This window comes from Ambystoma mexicanum, chromosome 3q (assembly GCF_040938575.1).
Source record: "Ambystoma mexicanum isolate Mex_15411 chromosome 3q, UKY_AmexF1_1, whole genome shotgun sequence".
In the NCBI taxonomy this organism is placed as follows: Eukaryota; Metazoa; Chordata; class Amphibia; order Caudata; family Ambystomatidae; genus Ambystoma; species Ambystoma mexicanum.
In genome coordinates this window covers 810,781,785-810,803,246 of record NC_090926.1, presented here as the reverse complement: position 1 = coordinate 810,803,246, position 21,462 = coordinate 810,781,785, and the positions used below count along the sequence as shown (strand labels likewise).

At 48.2% G+C, this 21,462-nt stretch overlaps 1 protein-coding gene across 5 annotated transcripts in view; it reads left to right on the top strand.

Moving 5' to 3' along the window:
• The window catches only part of MBTD1 (mbt domain containing 1), a 1,870,500-nt gene that overhangs the window by 1,678,002 nt on the left and 171,036 nt on the right, over positions 1–21,462 (top strand). For all 5 annotated transcript variants that reach the window (XM_069654918.1, XM_069654914.1, XM_069654913.1 and 2 more), the window contains one exon: positions 8,468–8,702. In XM_069654918.1, coding sequence (XP_069511019.1) covers positions 8,468–8,702 — 235 coding nt within the window. The remainder of the gene's footprint in view (positions 1–8,467; positions 8,703–21,462) is intronic.

Below are 21,462 nucleotides of genomic sequence, written 5' to 3'. Positions count from 1 at the left end.
CCCCCCCCTTTGTGCTGTCCCTCAACCCCCCCCTTTGTGCTGTCCCTCAACCCCCCCCTTTGTGCTGTCCCTCAACCCCCCCCTTTGTGCTGTCCCTCAACCCCCCCCTTTGTGCTGTCCCTCAACCCCCCCCTTTGTGCTGTCCCTCAACCCCCCCCTTTGTGCTGTCCCTCAACCCCCCCCTTTGTGCTGTCCCTCAACCCCCCCCTTTGTGCTGTCCCTCAACCCCCCCTTTGTGCTGTCCCTCAACCCCCCCTTTGTGCTGTCCCTCAACCCCCCCCTTTGTGCTGTCCCTCAACCCCCCCCTTTGTGCTGTCCCTCAACCCCCCCCTTTGTGCTGTCCCTCAACCCCCCCTTTGTGCTGTCCCTCAACCCCCCCCTTTGTGCTGTCCCTCAACCCCCCCTTTGTGCTGTCCCTCAACCCCCCCTTTGTGCTGTCCCTCAACCCCCCCCTTCGTTCTGTCCCTCACCCCCCCCTTTGTGCTGTCCCTCACCCCCCCTTGTGCACTGTTGCTGGCCTAGCTTTCATCTATTGGATTTTTTAATTCTCCCTCCTTCATTCCCTCCCATGCTGTAATTTCTTTTTACCTGAGCCGTCATTCGTCATTCCTTCCTTCCATGCTAAAGGTAAAATGCAGTAAACAACCACAAAATACAAATCTTTTGGCATTGCCAGTGCTCGTTTATTAGTGTTATGAGTGTGTTGGTATCAGAGGGGCTTGAAGATGCTATGCCTTGGTGCGGTGGCAAGTTTGATTGGGCGTGTTGGGAGTCTGTGTGTTCGAAATAAATACATAAGATATTACAGATTGCTTCTATTCATTACAGGCACCCAAACTCTTTGTTTCCTTCCTCGGCGATTCCGTTGATAATGTCGTTCTCTTCTATCGTGATCTTGTTGTTATTGTTTCACATTTATGTATTTTTTATTTTTTTACTTTTTATAGTTGTCATGTTGGAGTTCTCGATGTGTCCAATTCTGACTTCAACGGCACATATGATCCTTGTATATGTAATATAATGTAGATATTTTTCAGTATATCAGTGTGGTGTATTTTTCTTTTGATAAGGGTATGGACCGATTACATTTGTGTCCTCCTGCTACCTCTTCCTCAGCAGATTGCTCTTCCACACTACTGACCTTTAAGAGAGATTTGGCTTTTCTTTTTGACTTGGTGTTCTTGCCCCACCCTAGGGTGAGTGGTTGTACAGCCCTCAACAGGAGTTGTACAAAAACTGCCTTGTCGGCTACTAATGCGGTGAACATGCTATAAACACTGGTGTAGCCAAAACTGCATCACAGCTCCCTCCAAGCTACTCCACAACCTACTTTCAGGATGATCGAAACTCCCAGGAACCAAAATAACTTGTTTAAATAGCACCCCTCGCTTGGTCGCAGTATGGGCTACTAAGGGCAGCACCCCAGTACTTTTTGAGTAGCATGGGTACTTCAGTACATGTCCCTCTGACCACAAAAGAAGAATCAAAAGACAAAGGAATCAAGCAAATCGTTTAGGGAGCCCAGTAGGTTAGGGAGCCAGAACGCCAAAAATGAAATTATGCCCAAACAGTATTGTTTTGTTTAACTTTATAAGTCCTATGCCTGCAATGTGGTGGTTTAATTTTCCTCAATATATCTCTATTGAGTAGAAAGGGGTGGGTGTTAACATTGCCTTTCTGCTAAAAGCATCTGAGGAGAAACACTTGTGGAGAAAACTATTCACATTTAGAGGTGCATGATTTTGCGTATTTAACATCTGATCTGGTAAATTGTCTGAAGTCAGATTTATTTAAGTTTGTTAAAATGCTCTAGTTCATCCATTTTCACTTTGAGACCATTTTGATATTTAATACATGTGAGGAGTCAGAAATGAAAGTTGGGCAAAAAAGTTGCCATGTTTTTGGTTAAAGGCTTTTATTAACAGAGGGTTGGGAAAATGCCTCTCTGACCCTGCTCTAAAAGGAACGTCCCTACCTAAAACCAAAACTAAGGATCTGTCTGTGTCAGGATGTCAAAATCAAAACTGTCCGTTTGTCCAAAAGTTCTATTCTGACCCTCACACTATAAATCAAACTGTAAGGTGAAAATGTAAATGTCTTTATCCTTAGGTGGGTGCAAAAAGAGTTAATAATGGAAAATTGAACAGCGCCAACATAATAGTTCTTCAAGGTCAAAGTGCCCTGGTTCCAGAGGGTGATTCCCTTCCGCTGACTTCTTCCTTAATGGTAACAACTCTTGGTCTAACAGTTCTTTGTGTCTTTCTTGACCAACAACAATACTTTTATTTACAAAGGTGCTTAGCCTTGTGGTTCTCCTTCTTTCAAAGGTTCCTTCTTGTTTATCAAGCACAGTTATCTATCCTTTCCTGCCTGGTTTACTCGCTTACCAGGACGTCTTATATTCACAGAGTTTTCTTTTATTATTATGGCATTTATTGAGCGCAGACCTGGCTTCAAGAAGCAACGGAGCACTTTACAGAGGTAACAGAACAGATCTAAAGCGGGGGGGGGGGGGGGTGTTGGGGAGAATTCTCTGTAAAGGCTAATTTCCCAAACCTAGTGAGTCCCCCCGCAGCTTTGCTGGTTTTTTTGGGGTTTATTTTTTTCTCCTGCTAAGAGTGAGACTCTCTTTCTCCCACTCTTAGACATGATTTGAGGTGTTCCTTTGACTTTGAATGTGTTTTATGGGCTAAGGGGTCCTTTACCCCATAGGGCTTTGTGTTTTTGGTATGTGGGTTACACATCACCCTCCGTGCCGTAACCCAGGGGTGTCGTAGCGACCCCCAAACTTAGACTCCATACCCTGGGACTGACTGTCTCCCAGGGCATGTAAAGTCACCATTGGCTTTACTAGTCCCAAATTATAAACAGAAACCAGTACAAACCATCATATTGTGGACGTACTGGTCGGGGCGATTCGATTGCCCCGGGGTCTGTTGTTCGAGGGGGCACGTCTCTGTCCCCCCTGATCGAGTTTTGGCTGGTGGCAGTGTATACTACTTTTTATATTCGACCACGAATAATTTCCTATGGGATTTTCCCATTGTCCGAGGCTACCACTTTTTAATATAGCCTCGAACATACCGCCGGTTTATTAAATTAATATAAAATCACTGCTTGGTATTTTTTGCCGAAACTCGGTTCCAAAATGGCGTTTGTGTTCGCTTCTGTGACTCCAACCCAAGCCGAGCCCTTTGTTATGATATGATATATGGCATTTGTAACGCGCCTATACACAAGTGTTTCAAGGCGCGACGAGGAAGGGAGGGGGGAACAAGGGGAGACAGACAACGATCCTACTAGGCCAGGTGTCATTCAGACCGTGCAAGTGCATGGGTGGGGAGGACGGGAAAAGTGCAAGGGGGAAGGGAGAGGGGAAAGTGCAATACAGGGTTAGTAATGAAAGAGGGCCAGCTAGTGGCAAGTGCAAGATAAGTGCAGAACAAGTGCTGGGGGGGGTGGGGCTGTAGGGATACAGAGACAGTCCCGCAGTGCAGGGGTAGCAAGGAAGGCAGTGCAGGGGAGAGTGGCTGGGCCAAGGGCCAGGGTTAGTGAGTGGCCCAGTTGCTGATTCAGTACAGTATCAGTGGTTTAGCAGGGGAGAGGGGGAGAGAAAGCAGAAGCAAAGAGGAAGGTTTTGAGCTGCTTCCGGAACCGGAGATGGTTCTCCTCAAGTTTCCGGGAGGCAGGAAGGCTGTGCCAGAGGGAGGCCCCTGCTGCGGAGAGAGATCTCCCCCCAACTCGTTGCTTGGAGAAGCGGCTGACCCTGAGGGAGTTGGAGGTGGAAGAGTGAAGTGCTCGAGAAGGAAGATATTTAGGAAGGGAGAGTTGAAGGTATTTTGGCCCCAGAAGGCCTTGTGGACAATGCAGAGGGTTTTGAACTTAATCCTCGCAGCCACAGGGAGCCAGTGTAGCGCTTTCAGTCCTGGAGAGATACGGTCCCTGGGCTTGAGGACAAGCCTCGCAGTCCTGTTCTGGATAAGTTGCAGAGGGCGGAGAGTAGAGGCAGGCAGATTTAGATAGAGGCTGTTACAGTAGTCCAGCTTCGAGAGAACCAGGGCTCTGGAGACAGTGAGCTTCTGGGGGAAGGAGAGGAAAGGAAGGATACCTCTGAGGAGGTGCAGCTGGTAGTGCGACTTCTTAGAAACATCAGAAATGTGAGGAGAGAAGGAGAGTGTGGAGTCGAAGATGACCCTGAGGTTTTTTGCCTTGCAGGTAGGAACAGGAGGAGGGCCAAGAGAGGCCGGCCAGAGAGCTGCAGGGAAGGAGGGAGTGGGTGTGCCGATGAGTAGAATCTCAGTCTTACTGGCATTAAGGCAGAGGTCGTTGGCGGCTCACCATTCCTGGATAGCAGAGAGACAGTCAGAGATGAGGGAAGGAGAAGAGGAGGCCGAGGGTAGCCTGAAAATGAGCTGGGTATCATCCGCATAGCACTGAAAGTTGGGGCAGAGAGCAGCGATGCGGTGGGCGAGAAGTGCCAGATACTGGTTAAACAGCCAGGGGGAGAGTTTAGAACCCTGGGGGACACCACAGGTAGAGAAAAAGATATCAGACAGGAAAGACCCCAGTTGGACCTGGGAGGGTCGATTAGAGAGGAAAGAGGTCAGCCGAGCCAGAGCCAGACCAGTGATACCCAGGTTATCACGGAGACGGTTGAGCAGGATGGTATGGTTGACAGTATCAAAGGCAGAAGAGAGGTCATGGAATATTAGAGTCAAGGTTTGAGAGCAGGTCCTCACGGATGTTCAGGAGAGCAGTTTCCGTGCCTCTGGCAGCTCTGAAGCCAGACTGATGGTCGTGAAGGCTACCAACAGATTCAGCATGGAGATTAAGCTGGGAGATGGCAAGTTTCTCCAGGAGCTTGCCCAGGAAAGGAGTGATAGAGATGGGGCGATAGTTAGCTGGGCATGACGGGTCGGAAGAGGGTTTCTTAAGAAGGGGATGCACAAGGGAGTGCTTGAGAGGGGATGGGAAGACTCCAGAGGCGAAGGAGTGATTGCAGAAGTCAGCAAGGGCAGGAGCCAAGGAGTCGATGTGGTCCTTAATAGTTTTGGAGGAGCAGGGGTGGACCTGTGCTGACGAGACTTTCATAGATCGGACTCGTCTCAAAACCTCATCAGCGGAAAAAAGGGGAAAGGCAGAGAAGGAGAGAGAGGAGGGGTGGCTGCAGAAGGGCCAGAGGATGGGCAGGGAATAGAGGGGGGGAGGTGATGGGAGGAGAGTGAGGACAGGATGTCCTGAGTTTTAGAAATGAAGTGAGAGGCCAGTGCCGTACAGAGGGCCTGGGAGGGGACAGGAGAGGTATAGACTGCAGCAGGGTTGGCCAGCTCCTTGCAGATTTTAAAGAGTTCAGCCGAATTGTTAGATGCCGCAATGATGCGGGCTTGGATAAGGGCTCTCTTCTTGGTGAGAACGTAGAGCCGGTATTGCCTTTGGAGCAGGCGACAGGCCAGATTGTCAGAGGATGAACATGAAGCGCGCCATTTTCTCTATGCCACCCTGCACAAGCGTTTAAAGGTGACTAGATCCGAGTCATACCAGGAGTTACATTTGGCTTTGGGCTTCAGGCGGATTCTCATGGCAGGGGCAAGGATATCAAGAGTATCAGATATAGCAGAGTAGAGAGTGGAGAGGGCTGTGTCAGGGTGGGAGTCAGCCGAGGGGGTAAGAGGGGGCGAGAAGGTGGCAGCGAAAGCCTCAACTGACACACGCTTCATGGGTCGAATGACCGAGAAGGAAGATGGCAGTGATGAGGGTGGCTTTGCCTGTGGGGTAGGGAGGGTGAGGTGGGAGGAGAGGAGAAAGTGATCACTCCAGGAGAGAGGAGTGGAGAGAGGGACAGAGAGGGGGAAGGTCAGAAGAGATCAGGGCATCGAGAGTGTGCCCAGCAGAATGGGTTGGCCCAGACGGGAGAATAGAGAGCGAGAGAGAGTCGCAGAGGTCGCGAAAGAGTCCAGAGGGGGGACAGGATGCATCCAGGTGGATGTTGAAGTCTCCAAGAAAGAGAAGTTGAGTGGTTGAGGACAGGATTGAGGATGAGAGGTCCGCCCACTCGGAGAGGAAGGAGGAAAATTGACCAGGTGGCCGATAGATAGTAGCCACGGTAAGGGAATGGCTAGGAGAGAGGGAGAGTCGGCAGACAAGACATTCAAAAGAGGAGTATGTCTGCGTGGGAATAGCAGTGGCAGGAATCCACTCAGGGAAGATAAGGGCCACACCCCCCCCAGCACGGTTGGGCCTGGGCACGGAGAGGATCTTGTAGCCGTCGGGTAGGAGTGTGTCAAAGCTGGTGACAGAGCTGGCCGTAAACCATGTCTCAGTGAGACCGAGTACGTCAAGGTCCAGTTCCTCAAGAAGGCGGCAGATATCAGAGGAATGTTTGACGGCAGAGCGAGAGTTAAGAGTGGCAATGTGGAGAAGGTTGCCATCTTTGAAGGACTTCCGGGGAGGGGTACAGATCAGAGGTACCCCCTGCGGAGGAGAAGGAGCACGGGAGCGGGCAGGGAGGGAGGGTAGAGGCAAGGTAGCCGAGGACAGAGGAGGGGGGGGGGGCAGAAGGAGAGGAAAGGAAGTTGATGAGGTGCGGGAAGCGTCTATCAAAGAGGAGAAGGTTGGCCTGAGGGCCTTGGACCAAGACGGTTCCACTTTTTGGCGGGCTTCTCCACAGAAGCCTCCAAAAGTGGTGCCACTCTGTCTGGGTACCACAGGGGGTGTGGGAGGGGGTTTAGGCACCCTGGACTGAGTTGCCTTGGCAACTCAAGTCACACTCTTGTGTGATTGGCCCAAGTGGTGAGCCGCCCGGCTTTGGTTGCCGAATGCCCACAAGTCTTCCACTGGCTTCTGGCGTGTCTGCGACATGTACTGCCCTTGCAGCGTTTTCGTTGCTTCCTCACTCACAAATTGCCCTGCTTCGCCACACCAGTTTGTGCTTCCCAGCTTCACAAGCCTCTGAGAGAGTTGCAATGACTTCTCCCAAACAGCAGTCTTTTAGCGTTAGTCTTCGATCTTTAAATGTCCCGAGCACAAATGCATGCTGAAAACAACTAGCATGCTCATTGAGCTTGATGCTTCTTCTGCTTTGCATTGTTCTTTGCTTCTTCCTCGTCCCAGTATTTGGGTGATTGTTGCTGATTGATACAGAATTCTTCGAAAATCACTTTCAAAGGCTCTGAATGTTGGGCCAGTTCTATATAGTGGATAATTAGAACGGGAAAAGGTATTCTTGGAGCTTTTACATTTTAGACCAGGGATGAAGGTTTGGCCCATAGGGTTTTGGGAAAAGGGTTTCTCTATTTTCCCTAAAGAGGGGGGGAAGGGGTATAAATGTATGGCAATAAGCCATTAGGGTATTGGGTATCTCGGTGTCTCTTTTTCATGGGCAAATGGGGATACCATACCAGGTCTCATACAATGAAGCCATAACATCTCCTCAGAGGCTATCTCCTTCCATGTGATCCGCCCCCAGAGTCAGGATCAGGTAGCGGCTGCCGTTCCCTGGCCTCTCTTGGATTCATCACATACCTTTCCCCTAATGCTGCGGGTTCTCTCAGCATCTATTGGAAAACAGGAAAGTAAGTCTGCATTATCCTGTTCTCTTCCTTTTCTGTGTTCCACTATGAAACAATAGGGCTGTAAATCTAAGAACCAGTGCATGACTCTTGCATTTGTGTCTTTGAGGAAGCTCATCCATGTTAATGGAATGTGATCAGTGACCAGCCTTAACTTCCTATCTGTCAGATAATGTTTAAGGTAGGTTATTGCCCACTTTATCGCTAGGGCCTCTAATTCAATAGTGGCATTGTTTTTCTCTCGTGAAAATAATGTTCTATCAGTATAAAGCATAGGGAGCTCAATGCCGTTGTGATGTTGTGAAAGAACTGCCTCAAGCCAATGTGTGAAGCATCTGTCTGTAGAATGAATTCACGGTTGAAATCTGCCACTTTAAACACAGGTTCACTTCACAGAATGTGCTTGAGCTTATCACAACATAATTGGTCTTGTTTCCATTTTACTTTCTGTGGTTTGACATTTTTGAGTTTATCGGTGAGACAAGACATTATGTATGCGTAACTAGGGATGAAACGTCTGTAATATCCTACTAAACCCAAAAAGGCTCTAAGGTATTTCTTTGTCTTGGGTTTTGGGGTTTCTTTGATTGCTTTGACTTTCGTAGTTTGGGATTGAACTAGCCCATTACCTACGACAAATCCAAGATACGTGACTGCTCATTGTGGGAAGTGACATTTCTTTGGATTTTCTGTGAGCCCTGCTTTTATTAATGCTCAGGTAACTAGGTACAGGTGGTGTATTACTCTGGCCACCTGTGAGTAGGTTATCGCTGGAATATCAGTGATGACTCTATTGGATTCATCACATACATCATTTGGTTTTTCACATTGTTTATATTAGCTTAATTTTTTAGTTTATAGTATTAATGTGTTTTTATTACTTTGAAATTATATTGCAGGATGTTCCAAATCATGGCTTTCGAGTTGGAATGAAACTGGAGGCTGTAGACCTTATGGAACCCAGGCTTGTATGTGTAGCAACAGTGACCCGCATCATCCATCGCCTTCTGAGGATACATTTTGATGGGTGGGAAGATGAATATGATCAGTGGGTTGACTGTGAATCCCCTGACCTATATCCTGTTGGCTGGTGTCATTTAACAGGGTACCAATTACAACCTCCTGCGCCACAAGGTAAACTTTCTTTCAGAATGAATTGTGCTCTGTAAAAATGTTGTGCTCATAAAAAATTGAATTCATGTTGTCATTAATTGCATACAAGAGTGAGAAAGCAATGTACCATCGACCATCATGAATATTATGTATGTCATGCTGTTAACCATTCTGCCAGGCTATTCCCAACAAAAGAATTGAAACTGCTGCATCGGAGTTACTCGCACCCATACAGAAACACAGAAAAGGGGTAAGGAGAAAATATAGGTGGAATAGAAACTAACAGGAAGGAGTACCTTCAATTTATTGAAGGCCATACAAGTGCTTGTTTTCATTTAACTGGGACTCTGTCACTGCTCCCTGTGGTTTGGTGTTTAGGTATCTTTACATGAGCTGATGGTTTGAGCAAACCACCTCCTTCATTTAATCTTTTTAATTTGGCTATGTAAACCCAGCATCAATAGTAATATGCATCAGATTTATCTGATCATTCACCGCCTGCTTCATACAAATGTTCATGTTGTGTCTGGCTAGTTCCCAGTTCTGTGCTCTGATGAACGGGATTCTGGACAGCTGGACACTCAGGACACTCGGACCAACACTCCGGCGGCAACCTCCAGGGGTTCCCAAGACTTGATGCAGGCATGAGAAATGATGACCACTTGAAGAAAATTACAGAAGACGACCCTGGTGGTGAGAACAAAGAAACTGGTCCTGCAAGGCTCCACTTCGTGGTGGAGAGCTGCAGCGTCAGGTTAATATTTTTTGTTCCATAAACTGAGGATCTGCAGGGTCCCAAGGCTCTACTAGTGACTGTTGCAGTGTAGTAACCCAGGAAGACATCTGGGTAGACCACCATTTGGCTCTGGGATTGTACATAGAACTTCCAGCCCTGGCTCTTCGAGCAGAAGTCGGGACAGCTTCACTGGGCAAGTGAAGAAAGGGCTGTTGATGAACTTCCAATGAGACAAGTTCTGAGTCTTCAGCGGACGGCTCTCCTTCGTAAGGGTCTTCGATACAAAGATGATCTGGAGTGTGGATGCAAGTGTCATTTTATCCAGGATCTGGGCTTGAGTTGCCCCAACTTACCAATGGCAACTATCTCCACCATTCAAACTGGAAGGAGCTGTCCATTGCTGACAGCCTCTAGACAGAGCATCTTCCCAGCAACAGACATGCCTGGTTAAGATGTGGTGTGGGTTATTCAGCTGAGTTCCTGTTCCAGCGCAGAGGAGACTCTATACCTGAAGAAAGTTTTGAATGTTGTGGGAAACCACTAAAGATCGTGAGTTAGCCTGTTGAGGACCAGAGGGGATATACATGTTTTAAAAACGGGAGTGATTTGTCTACAATTGAAAGGTTAATGAAATACAAGCTTAGAAGAACACTGTAGAGGCCCTGAAGATTAATACTTAATCCAAAATGCATTGGCAATAATTTGTGCAGGGGTCTAATTGAATATCTCCAGACTGACCTTAGAAATTTTTTGAGATTTAGTAGATTTTTTTGATAAACAAGAATTAAGTGTGACTGGGTAACACTTAAAGATGTGGAGTATCGAGAAGTTAAAGAATTAATTATTTGAATTCCAAATCCTTGAATGTGTCAGATAAACCTGATAACATAATTGACCTAAATAACAAGTATCCATTGGTATGGGAGAAGAAAGGGTTAGATTACCTTTGGATAACATTGACTAAAACCTATAAAGAATTAAATGGGGCGAATGTTCCCCCCTCTAGAATAAATTGCTGGATGATTTAAATAGATGGGATATTGAAGAACTTTAATGGCTCACAAGAATATCTGCGTTTTTAAAAATGTTTTATTTAAAATGTTTTGTTTGATTTTTCAAACTTTTCATTTACAGTTATTTTACATATCTAAAAGTGACATTATATGACTACATTTCAGTCTTTCATGTTGCTGTCTTCATTGATCGCAGTCCAGACTTTAATTACTGTGAAGATTAGACGTTTGTCTTTCCGTCTTAGTAAAGAGTCCCATCTTTCTTGGGTTGTCATTTGTTTGTGGGATATCTCAAAGAAATCTCTATGTAGATTTATTTTTTCCTTCAGAGCCGGACAGATCATGATCAGATGAAAAAGTGTTTCCGGGATATTTACTGATTTACAGAAACGGCAATCAGAAGTTTTATTAGCTGATTTGTCTGTCATGGTTAGGTAATCACAGGTCGGTAGTATACTAAAGCGAAAACACAAAAATAGGTCTTGGATAGTACGGTCCGGAAAGTGGTTTAAGTAGCCTGGCAGTTCGTGAAGAGCCCTTGTTTCAGATCCGCATTTGAGATGACGTTTATATTTACTTTGTTCGGCTACAGTTTTGATCCAGTCGTTATTCCATAATTTGCGTTTCGCATGCTGTGGTCTATTTATCAGCATTTCTTCAGTAATTTCTTCTGTATGCATTTTCTGTTTAATCTCAGAAGTCCACTTGGAAAGGCTGTGATTTGAAAAGCTTGTTTCTTCTCTTTGAGGATTTCTACCGATGGTATATTGTCTTGAGAGATTATTTTTCCATATAGGTCCATTTGCTTCCAGAGAACTATAGATTGAATGGATTGAAGGGCTAATTCATAGCAAATTCTTGGCATCAGGAAAGATCTCGGAAGAGCCAGTGTTTTCCTCCAGAATAAAGCCTCATAGCGGGGCCATTTTATTGTTTGCTGGTTCAAAATCGGAATTACTTTTTGCTTGTACAGAGCAATTGTGGCTTTTATTGAGTATATTCCGAATTTTAGATGAAAAAATCGACCTTGTCTAGCAAGGGATCTGGCTTTTTCCACTATGTGGTCTTTCCATTCTTGTTCGTTCCAGGAGGAATTAATCATTACGCCCAGATATTTGATAGCCTTGGTTCTCCCAATCTGTTCTCTTTCCAGATGTATCTTTAGGTTATGTTGTTTTTTGCTTTTTTGAGAGGCTAGCTTCATTACCTTAGTTTTATTGATATTTATCTGCAGCTCATTTTCCATCATGAAATTTTGTGCTTTGTCTAAGGTTTTTTGTAGACCTGATACGGTTTTATCTAGAATGATGATATCAGCGTAAATCAGGGCTTGTATTGGCTCGTTGTTGATCTTCAGAGGATTCCCCGCTATATTTTGGATCTTTTCTCTGAAGTCACAGGTGTACAAATTGTATAGGCAGGCTGCCAAGGGGCACCCTTGCTTCAAACCGTTCCAGGTGGTGATTGGTTTTGTCACCATACCATCGTTAGTTAACCGGACTTGGACCAAGGTGTTAGAGTAGAGTTGTTTTATCGGGTGCAGGATGGAGGGTGGACAGCCCCATGATGTTAATTTTCTGTGGTTAAAATGACACTCTTGACACGACTCCTCTGTCTCAAGCTCGCTACCTGTTAGAATCCTACCTTGGATCATTAACGCTTTATAAGCAGCAATCTTAGGATTCATGTTATAAGAAATGCCTACGGGTGCTTAGATCGGTTTTACTAAGAGCCCAGGTGATGGGAGTACTAGGGGTTCCTGATTTTAAAAAGTTGCATACTAGCATCACAGCTGGCCCCCATGTTACACTGGGCTGAGAACACTCCGGGGGTAAGGGTGGTGTACAATAGAACAAGGAGCAACTACAATTTCACTAAGCATGCTCTCTTTTATGAGACGGAGGACACGAAAGGCGGGAGGGCAGCTGTTGGAGTCTATCAAAAACACCTTACAGGGTTGTGATCAGGCGATGCGAATGAAAGGACTGGCCCCAGACCTAGTTCCCTATAGCCCGATTGGGTTTTTGTGAGGAATTCTCCCCGGGCTAGAGTAATGCATTTTGGGATAAATGGGAAGGCCGTAAGGCTCTACGACTGATGGACTTTTACCATGGTGGGGAGCCACTCTGCTTCGAAGACTGTAAGAACACGTTCCAAGTGGTAGACGGGGAGCGATATAAATATATACAAATTAGACACTGGATATCCCAGAAAGAGGTCAAGGAGTCTGGTAGGCAGTCACTAGTAGGGCTGACAATTACAATGAGGGAGGGTGGAGCACAAAAGGGTGGGCCACGATTATATCGCCTATTAGATAAAGCCCAGATGAATAACAGGCTGCCATATATGGAGAGATGGGCAAAAGACCTGGAGGTGGAGATTCCGGAAAAAATGTGGGGGCACATTTGGACACGCGCACATAGGTCCTATAAATGTACAGCTATCAAAGAATCATTTTAAAATGTTACAGATGGTACCTGACTTCCCAGCGCCTAAACAAGAAACCAGAATTTCGCATCTTTGTTGGAGGAAGTGTGGAGCTATGGGAAACCTGGGCCATATGTGGTGTCCAAAAGCATAATTCTATTGGAAGGAGATACTGGGCCATATAAAAAGATCACTGGTTCTGGAACTACCTAACAGCCCTACAGGTAATACTGCTGTGGACGATAGCCGAAGGGACGTACTCGGCTAGTGGCCCTATAGCGACACTGATTACACATCTTTTGGCAGTAGCCCGTATAACATTAGCCAAGGCATGGAAAACCGAGGAGGGCCCGTTTGTGGCATGGTGGTGGGTGAACATTTGAGGGGTATTGGCCATGAAAAAAGTCGGCGCCCTGTCAACAGGGAATTACCAAAAGTATCTCCAGGTTTGGCTCCTCTTACACAAGTTCACCCGGAAAAAGGAGCAACAACTCTTTAGACCTACCCTACCCAATAACCTGTCTGTCCTGTAACCAACATAGCAATGCCTTGTATGAACAATGGGAGCTTAACTATTGAGTGTAGAGGAATCAGCCCACCTTCCTTAGGTTCACCTTCGGTGGAGGGGGATGGGTATATATATTTGTGTGTTAAGGTTCGTGTTAACAAAAATGTATCATTGCCAAGAGACAAAAGTTTGAAATGTATTAGACCAGACCGTTAATGCAGAACTTGTATCTAAGACCGGCCCTCACTAAGAAATGCTCAATGTGTGTTCTATCTTTCAAGTACTCTGGTAATGATGCATGATAAAGGTTTTCACGCCGAAAAAGATTGTACAACTGCAACTTGGATGCAGTTGAAATTCGTTTGAAATGCTTATAATCATAAACATTGTGTTGTGCTATAAAGATTTTTAAATTTACCACTAAATGGTATATATAGACAATTTCAAAATCTTGCGTCCGTCCCCTTTCCTCCATACTCCATGGGCATCCCTCGCTAGGGACGGGAGACAGAGCCTTTTTCGCCAGAAAAAAACTTGTTCCCCTTTAAATTAAGAGGCGTGCCAGGTGGTGTCCAGCTTGCGAGGGGCTCTTCCATACAACCGATCCCCACACTTTTTGCCGCCGTTGCCTTGGCCCCGACCACGGCTGGGAGGTTTGTACTGCGTGCTACGCACTTACACCACGAGCTCTGAATAGGCTAGCTAGGTGGAGGGAGCTCTTCGAGAAGCCGCCTCCAGAGGACTTAAAGGGCTTTGTCAGACATAAGTCATTACCCATGGGAGGGCCGCTTTTTTACAGCACACCCCGCAAGGCTTACTCCTTCCCAAGGAAGCACCCGGGTGGGAGTAACCTCTTAGGTTCTCACACCAGACGGTAACCGAGGCTAGTTCAGCTACCGGCCGTCAGGCCGAGGGGTCTGTAGATCCTTCCGGAGATAGTGCTGAGGGACCGCAAGGTTCTTTAACTGGTGAACACCCGAGGGGTGCCTGCACGCAGCACTGCCGGCAATACTGCCGAGGGTGACCCGCCTACCAGGCCTCAGGCTGAGGTGTAGGGTAGGACTCATGCTCCACCACCAAGAGTCCTGAAGGAGGCCGGGCCCAGTGAGCCAAGCACGACGACTTCGGCACACAGTGCGACAAGGTGGCTGCCGCGCCAGCGCCAACCAGGTACATGCCTGCAGCCTATCCATCAGCATCGCAGGGCAGGTTTACCCCGCAACCAGCTAGACAGAGTACGCACTGGCACCAGCAGCCGCCCGCTACCCCGTCATCCTTAAGAATGTGATCCGCGACATGCTCCTGCAGGCCCCTGCACCTATAGTCATTCCTCCTATGGCCACAGGCCCCGGCGCAGCCCCTACTGCCCATGCCAGCTACTTCCATTCTTTCTCCCCTGCCTCCCACAGTTCAGGCGGTTATGTACCAGCCTCCGCTGCAGTCTCCGACTCCAGTCCCCACACCTCAGCCCTCGGCGCCCAGCACTCCTCCACCCGCTCCGGACCAGCTGGATGCCCGGGTGGACACAGACGAGGAAGAAGACCCCGACACACCATAGTCATCCAAGTCCTTCCACGAACGACTCGCAGGCCTAGCATAGTACTTGGGCCTTCCTCAACCCGAAGTCGAACAACGGGAGGCGGGGGTACTTGCCGAGGTCCGTCCTCTGCTCCCTGCGACTAGAACGGGAATCCCGATGCAAAGGGACATTGTCGCCTTGGCCAAGAAGGGTTGGCTCGAACCCCACTCGGCTCAGCCTGTCAACCGGTGCCTCGGCGAAAAATATAGGCAAATGGAGGCGGATCCACTCTTGCTGTTGGCCCACTCTCGGCCGCACTCTTCAGTGATTGCAGCAGCGTCACTCTACTCAAAGCCTCAGTCGTCCTCGGCCACCTCCTCCTCAGCGCTGCTAGGCAAGGAGGAGAAGGTCTTGGAGGCGTACGGGAAGAAGCTTTATTCCAACGCTTCACTGCATCTTCGTCAATCCAATGCGGATGCCATGCTGGCAGCCGTCAACCAGAGGCTTTGGTGGGAAGTAGCAGACTTCCTTCCAGAACTTCGTTTCAAGGAGGGACTGGCAGAGGTTAAAATAGTGGCACAAGACGACATGGAGTCCACTGTGGCCCACATTGACCCCTCTGGCCGAGCCATATACATTGCCACAGACATAAGGATTGCCTGACTTCAGGCCACTAAATTCAACCCAGATGTCCAGGAACGCATATTGGACCTTCCATTCGAGGGTGGTGACCTCTTTCGCTCCACCACCCATGAGGAACTAGATCAAAAGAAAAACAGTTCGTTAACTGCGAAGTCTTTATCCTTACGAAGGCCACGCCCAAGGCATACACCCAGTCACATTAACGTGTCGGCACCGGTGCAAGGGCTTTTTTCAATCCCCCTCCTCCGCAGCAGCCTCAGAGGGAAAGAAGGCATGACGCGTCCCTTCAGGTCCACATTTCTCTGGTGGGGGGCAGGCTTGCCCTTCACGCACAGTTTTGGCGTCAAAGGTCCCTGGATCCTCTCTAATATCCACAGGGTACTGCTTACCAATCCCTCACTCTCCCTCCTACCTCTTCCCCCTCCCACAGATTGGGATAGCAACTGTGTTGGCGGAAATTCGGTGGATCGTCGAGAGCCAGGCAGTGGAAGAAGTCCCAGCCTCCCAGCGAGGATGTTGCTTCTACTCCAGGATTTTCACCATACAAAAGAACCAGGCTGGCCTGGGAGGTGTTGACCTCTCTACCCTCAACCTCTCCCTCCCTCTTCAAAAAAACTCAAGTTGGTTACGCCAGCACTCATTGCGGAGACATTGTGCAGGGAAGACTGGATGTGCTCCCTCGATCTGAAGGACGCTTATCTAAACGTCCTGATTCGGCAGCCGCATCGTGCTTTTCTGCGATTCAGGATCATGGGCTGCCATTTCCAATGCAAGGTGCTACCCTTCAGCCCCCAGGGTATTTACCAGACTCATGAATGCAGTGACATCCCTCCTCAGGGCCCAGGGCCACCACGTCTACCCGTACCTGGACGACTGGCTCTTCAGGGCGAGATCTCCGGAGGGAGTTAACAACATCTCCTCATTTATGAAGACACTCCACGACCTAAGGTTTGCTATCAACCTCAAGAAGTCTCAGCTGCAGCCCGCGCAGAACAACTTCTTCCTTAGCCTCATCTGGGATGCGAGCACCGAGCGGGTCTTTCCCTCGGAGGACAAGATCACGGCCATCAAGAGGGCCTCTACGCACTTCCTTTCTAGAGCAGTGACCTCAGCCTGGTGGTACCAGCACTTGCTGGGTATCATGGCAGCGATTCTACTGGCCGTGCTCCACACAGGCTCAGGATGAGGTTACAGCTGCACTTCTCGGCCTCATGGAATCAGGAGAAGGGCTCCCAAGCAGAGCTGGTCAGCATACCTCCTTCTCTTCACTCGGACCTCACATGGTGGTCCAAGGATTGCAACCTGCAGCCGGGCAAGCCATTCCGGCAGCCTACCCCTGAGGTCACCAACACTACAGACCCCTCCCTGGAAAGCTGGGGTGCCACTCTGGACAACCTCAGCGTGCACAGAGTCTGGACCCGCAAGGAACGGGAGTCTCATATCAATTGGCTGGAGCTCATGGCCATCTGGCTAGCCCTCAGAGCCTTCCTTCAGCTCATTTGAGGCAGGACAGTCCTTATCCAGACCGACAACTCCACCAGCATGTTCTATGTCAACAAGCAGGGGGGTACCAGGTCCCATCCACTGTGCAGCCTAGCAGTCAGCATGTGGGAATGGGCCATGGAGAACAACATCTACCTCACGGCTGTCTACATCCTGGAGGAGGCCAACTTGGAAGTGAACAGTTTCAGCAGACACGGAGCGGACAATTATGAATGGCAATTGAACAACCAGGTGTTGCAGGTGGTCTTCGACACATGGGGCCACCCTCAGGTGGATCTATTTGCCTCATGGAAGAACAGGAAGTGCCATCAGTTTGTGTCTTGGCAGTGGCAGGTCCCCGGCTCCCTGGGCGACGCATTGCAGATTCAATGGGAGGGCATAACAACCTATGCCTTTCCTCCCACACCCCTGATCCCCAGGATAAAAAAAGCTTGCCACCTCAGCATAATTTTGATAGCCGCCTGGTAGCCGGCGAGACAGTGTTTCTCAGAGCTGCTCAGCCTCACAGACAGACAACTCATTTACCTTCTGCTGGGCCCAGCACACATCTCCTGTCCCAGCAGGAGGGCAAGGTACTACACCCTGCTCCTCAGAAGTAAGCCCTCGCAGCATGGTTCCTGAGCAGATCACTCTCAAGCACCTGAACCTACCTCAGGCCAACCTCGAGATCATTCAGGGCGCCAAGAGCAAGGCTACCAGGAGCCGATACAAGAGTAAATGGAGTGGATTCTGTCACTGGGCCAGCTCAAAGGAGATAGACACCCTCACGTGCACGCTGGACGAGGTGCTCTCCTTCTCGGCGCACCTCGCTCACTCGGGCGTGCAGGTGGACACATGTCGCACCTATCTGTCAGCCATAAGGGCCCATCAAAATTCAGAGAAGGAAACTTCTTGTCTTCCAGCCCAATCATCAAGAGGCATTTGGCAGACTTGTCCAGGCTTTGCCCGCCCATCAAAAAGCCACACTGTCAATGTTGTCTTGGGCGCCTTGGCACACAAAACCTTTCGAGCCAATGGCGTCTGCGGACATCAGGCTGGTCACCATTAAGACAGTGTTGCTAGTGGGACTCCCCTCCGCTCGCAGAGTCAGCGAAATCCAGGCTCTGGTGGCTTCAGAGCCCTATACCTTTTTCCACAGGGATAAGGTGGTCCTGCAGACTCACCCAACATTCCTGCCTAAGGGACCCTCTGCGGTCCATCTGAACGAGGAAATAGTCTTGCCCACATTTTTCGCTGAACCTAAGGACGAGGCTCAGAGAGCTTGCTTTGTCTGGACGTCAGACTCGCTCTGAAATTATGTCTGGACAGGACCAAGGGCTTCCGCAAGTCAGACGCTCTTTGTCACCTTTGGAGGATCCAGGCCAGGCTATCGAGCATCCAAGTTCTCGATCGCTCGATGGATGGTTGCGGCCATCAAGGAGGCCTATGAGGGGCAGCAGAAGCCGCTGCTAGCTAACATGCATGCTCACGCCGTCGGGGCCAAGGCCACATCCATCGTCTTCCAGCAGCAGGTCCCGTGGCAAGTCATAATCAGGATGGCCACCTGGACCACCCCTTTGGCTTTCTGCAAGCATTACTGTTTGGACGCCGGCTCAAAGTCGGACGCGGCCTTCGGACAGGCGGTTCTGACAAACTTATTTGCTTAAGGAGGGTGACCTCTCCACCCTGGGACTACATTCAGTTCTAATCGCCCATGCAGAATGGAGGAAAGGGGACGGGACGTCAGAGTAATTATAAGTTACTCACCGTAGTGACTAACATACTCTTAGTCATTAGTCCTCTTTCCTCCATATGTCCCTCCATCCTCCCCCCTAATAACACTAGTGTCATTAGGCAATGTTAAATATTGTCGACGCATCAATGGGTACTGAGGAGTGGTGCCGGTGGGCAGAGTCAGGGTAGCGCACGCTCCCAAGGCCGTGCCCCTAAATTTAAAAGGGAAGATGATTTTTCTGGTGAAAAAGGTTCCGTCTCCCGTCCCTAGTCTCACACACACCCCTTAGTATGTGGGTCCAGATAGACCCAGCCCCTAACATTCGGCCATACACACAGACAACCACTTTACCCACAAATGTTGGGGCCTGGGAAAGGGCTTACCATATATGGAACATCCTGTCAAGCCGTGGATGGAAGAAGGTCAAATGACAAGATGGCCAAAGGACAGGAGAAAATCTCATGGCACGGCTTTATACGCGTTTATGGCCCTTTATATTGCATTAAGCAGTCAGGAAACTCCACAAAAGAAAACACAAAGTATCCGCTGCCATGAGCGCAGCCTGGACACATCATGCAAGTAACCACAAAGTAACTAAAACAAAGTCACAGGGACACGATCTTCCTATCAAAGTTCATTGAAGGTGATGTGTGAGCAAGACCACTAGATGAGTATCGTACCAGCCCTTTTTATGAATTAAAATCTTACAAATGCAACAGCTTTTATCTTTAGATGCATGTCATTTGTGCACCAGTTGAGAGCAGAGAGAAGTGCAAAGGGCAAGGGACTTGACAGAAACGAGAACACTTATTTTGATTTATTTCCTGCATGGGTGAAATTGCAGGCCATGGAGAAGCCTCTGAAAACGGACATTTTTCTCTGTAAGATGTATGCAGTCTTTCAGAAATAAACAGCACCTAATGAGATAATGAATGGTTAATTGCTGTTCAATCTCTGTTGTGGTTTGTAGATGCTCATGGAGCAAACGGAAGCATTATGCATATTTAATTTCCTAGCATTTTAGTATTTTCTCATTAATAAGATGGAAAACTGAGTATCCTTTATAGACAATTATGCCTCCTTTTCAGTAAAAGCAAGCCTGTATTGCACAAAAGTATTTTTCAGAGTTCCTGTGGGGTGTGCATTTATCACCAGGTTGAATCTGTTGTGTGTTCATACACCTTGTGTTGGAGAAGGTTTTCCACAAATGTGATACATTGTTTAAAGGCAGACATCTTTGCTACACAACTGGTTTTAATGAATTGGTCCTATTCATCTTTAAGTTTAGTCATGTTTTGTTTGACTGTTGAATACTTTTTAAACTCTTGAGGCACATATTTACTCTTACTGTGTAATTTATATTCAAATTATAAAACGTTTGCAAAATACTCGCACCTCAAAACCCTAACTGTGGTACAAATGAGTATGCAATTATCTAGTTTAACATCCATTCAATCTTAACTTTTAGTCAATGTGCTAAATGGTACTATAAACGGTTAGTGGCAACAGACCCCTTGCTCCAGCTTGAATGATTGGCATTCATCAATAAATATTCAAGACTACAATTAAAACATTTAAAACCTGACTCTCCAGCCAGTGCGAGTTCTGTTCCGAAACGAGCAAAAATGAAATGGTTAGATTTTTAATTGAAATAGAGACTCTCCTATCCAGATAGGTAACTTTGTATGCGGACAGCTGCTGCATGATAATGATTTTCATGCAGCTTCAACTTTTTGCATGCATTGGCTGGATCTCATATACTTATTACTCTTTTGTGAAGGACAAAACTAATGTTCTCCAGCATGGGGTCTGGCATGGATTCACATGCTCATGAATATTCCCCATCGTCAGGCTGGGAATCCTCGGTAAAGAAAAAATCAGTATCAGTTTCGTTTCTGATCTGTCTTTCGTAGTAGTAACCAATCACTGATCTCTGCATCGTACTGACCACAGCCAATGACTGCCCTCTACCTAAGCCCCGTCTCTGGCAGCCATCTTCAGATTTTTACCGCACGTTCAAGTGTTGGGATCCTCGTGCTATTGCTCTCGAGCGTTAGTTCTATTTTTTCACGTTTTTTCTCAAAAAACTTCTATTTTTCGGTCAAAAGAGCCTCAAGCTCCACCGTTTCTTCATCCGATCAATGGGGACCCGTGTCGGATTCGTCTACGCCCCTCAAGGGTGAAGATTTCGTCGAGCCACGCTTTTGGAGGACTCCAGAAGTTTCTCAGGCCCATCTCGGACATGGCCCAGGAGAAGGGAAGCTCGACGGCCGGAAAGCTGTTCAGGGTCTGCCCTGGATGCCAGCTTCAGAATGTCTTTAAGGAGGACGAACACTCCCTTTGTCTTTACTGCCTACATGAGGACAAGACGCACGTGGAGAAGGACTGTGCGTTTTGCGGCAATATGTCGGAGCGGACCATGAAGGACCACCATCAACGTCTCGCCAACTGGCTGGAAGGGAAGAGCCCGTCAGGCGAGAAGAAGAAGAAGTCCGAGCTGTCTTCTAAGACCTTTGAGGACGCCCCGGCGACGGGGGTCTAACACAAGGCCAAGCACCGCGAGTCCGCTGGCACCGGGAGCGCCGAACGGTCGGGCTCTACGGGCGCCAGGCAGGGCGCATCCTCCCCGGCGCCATCAACCACGAGCCAACGCTCTGGTTCGGGTAAGAGGAAGGTCGAGCACCTGGCGAAGCTCCTGGAGAGACCCCGGTCGAGCTCG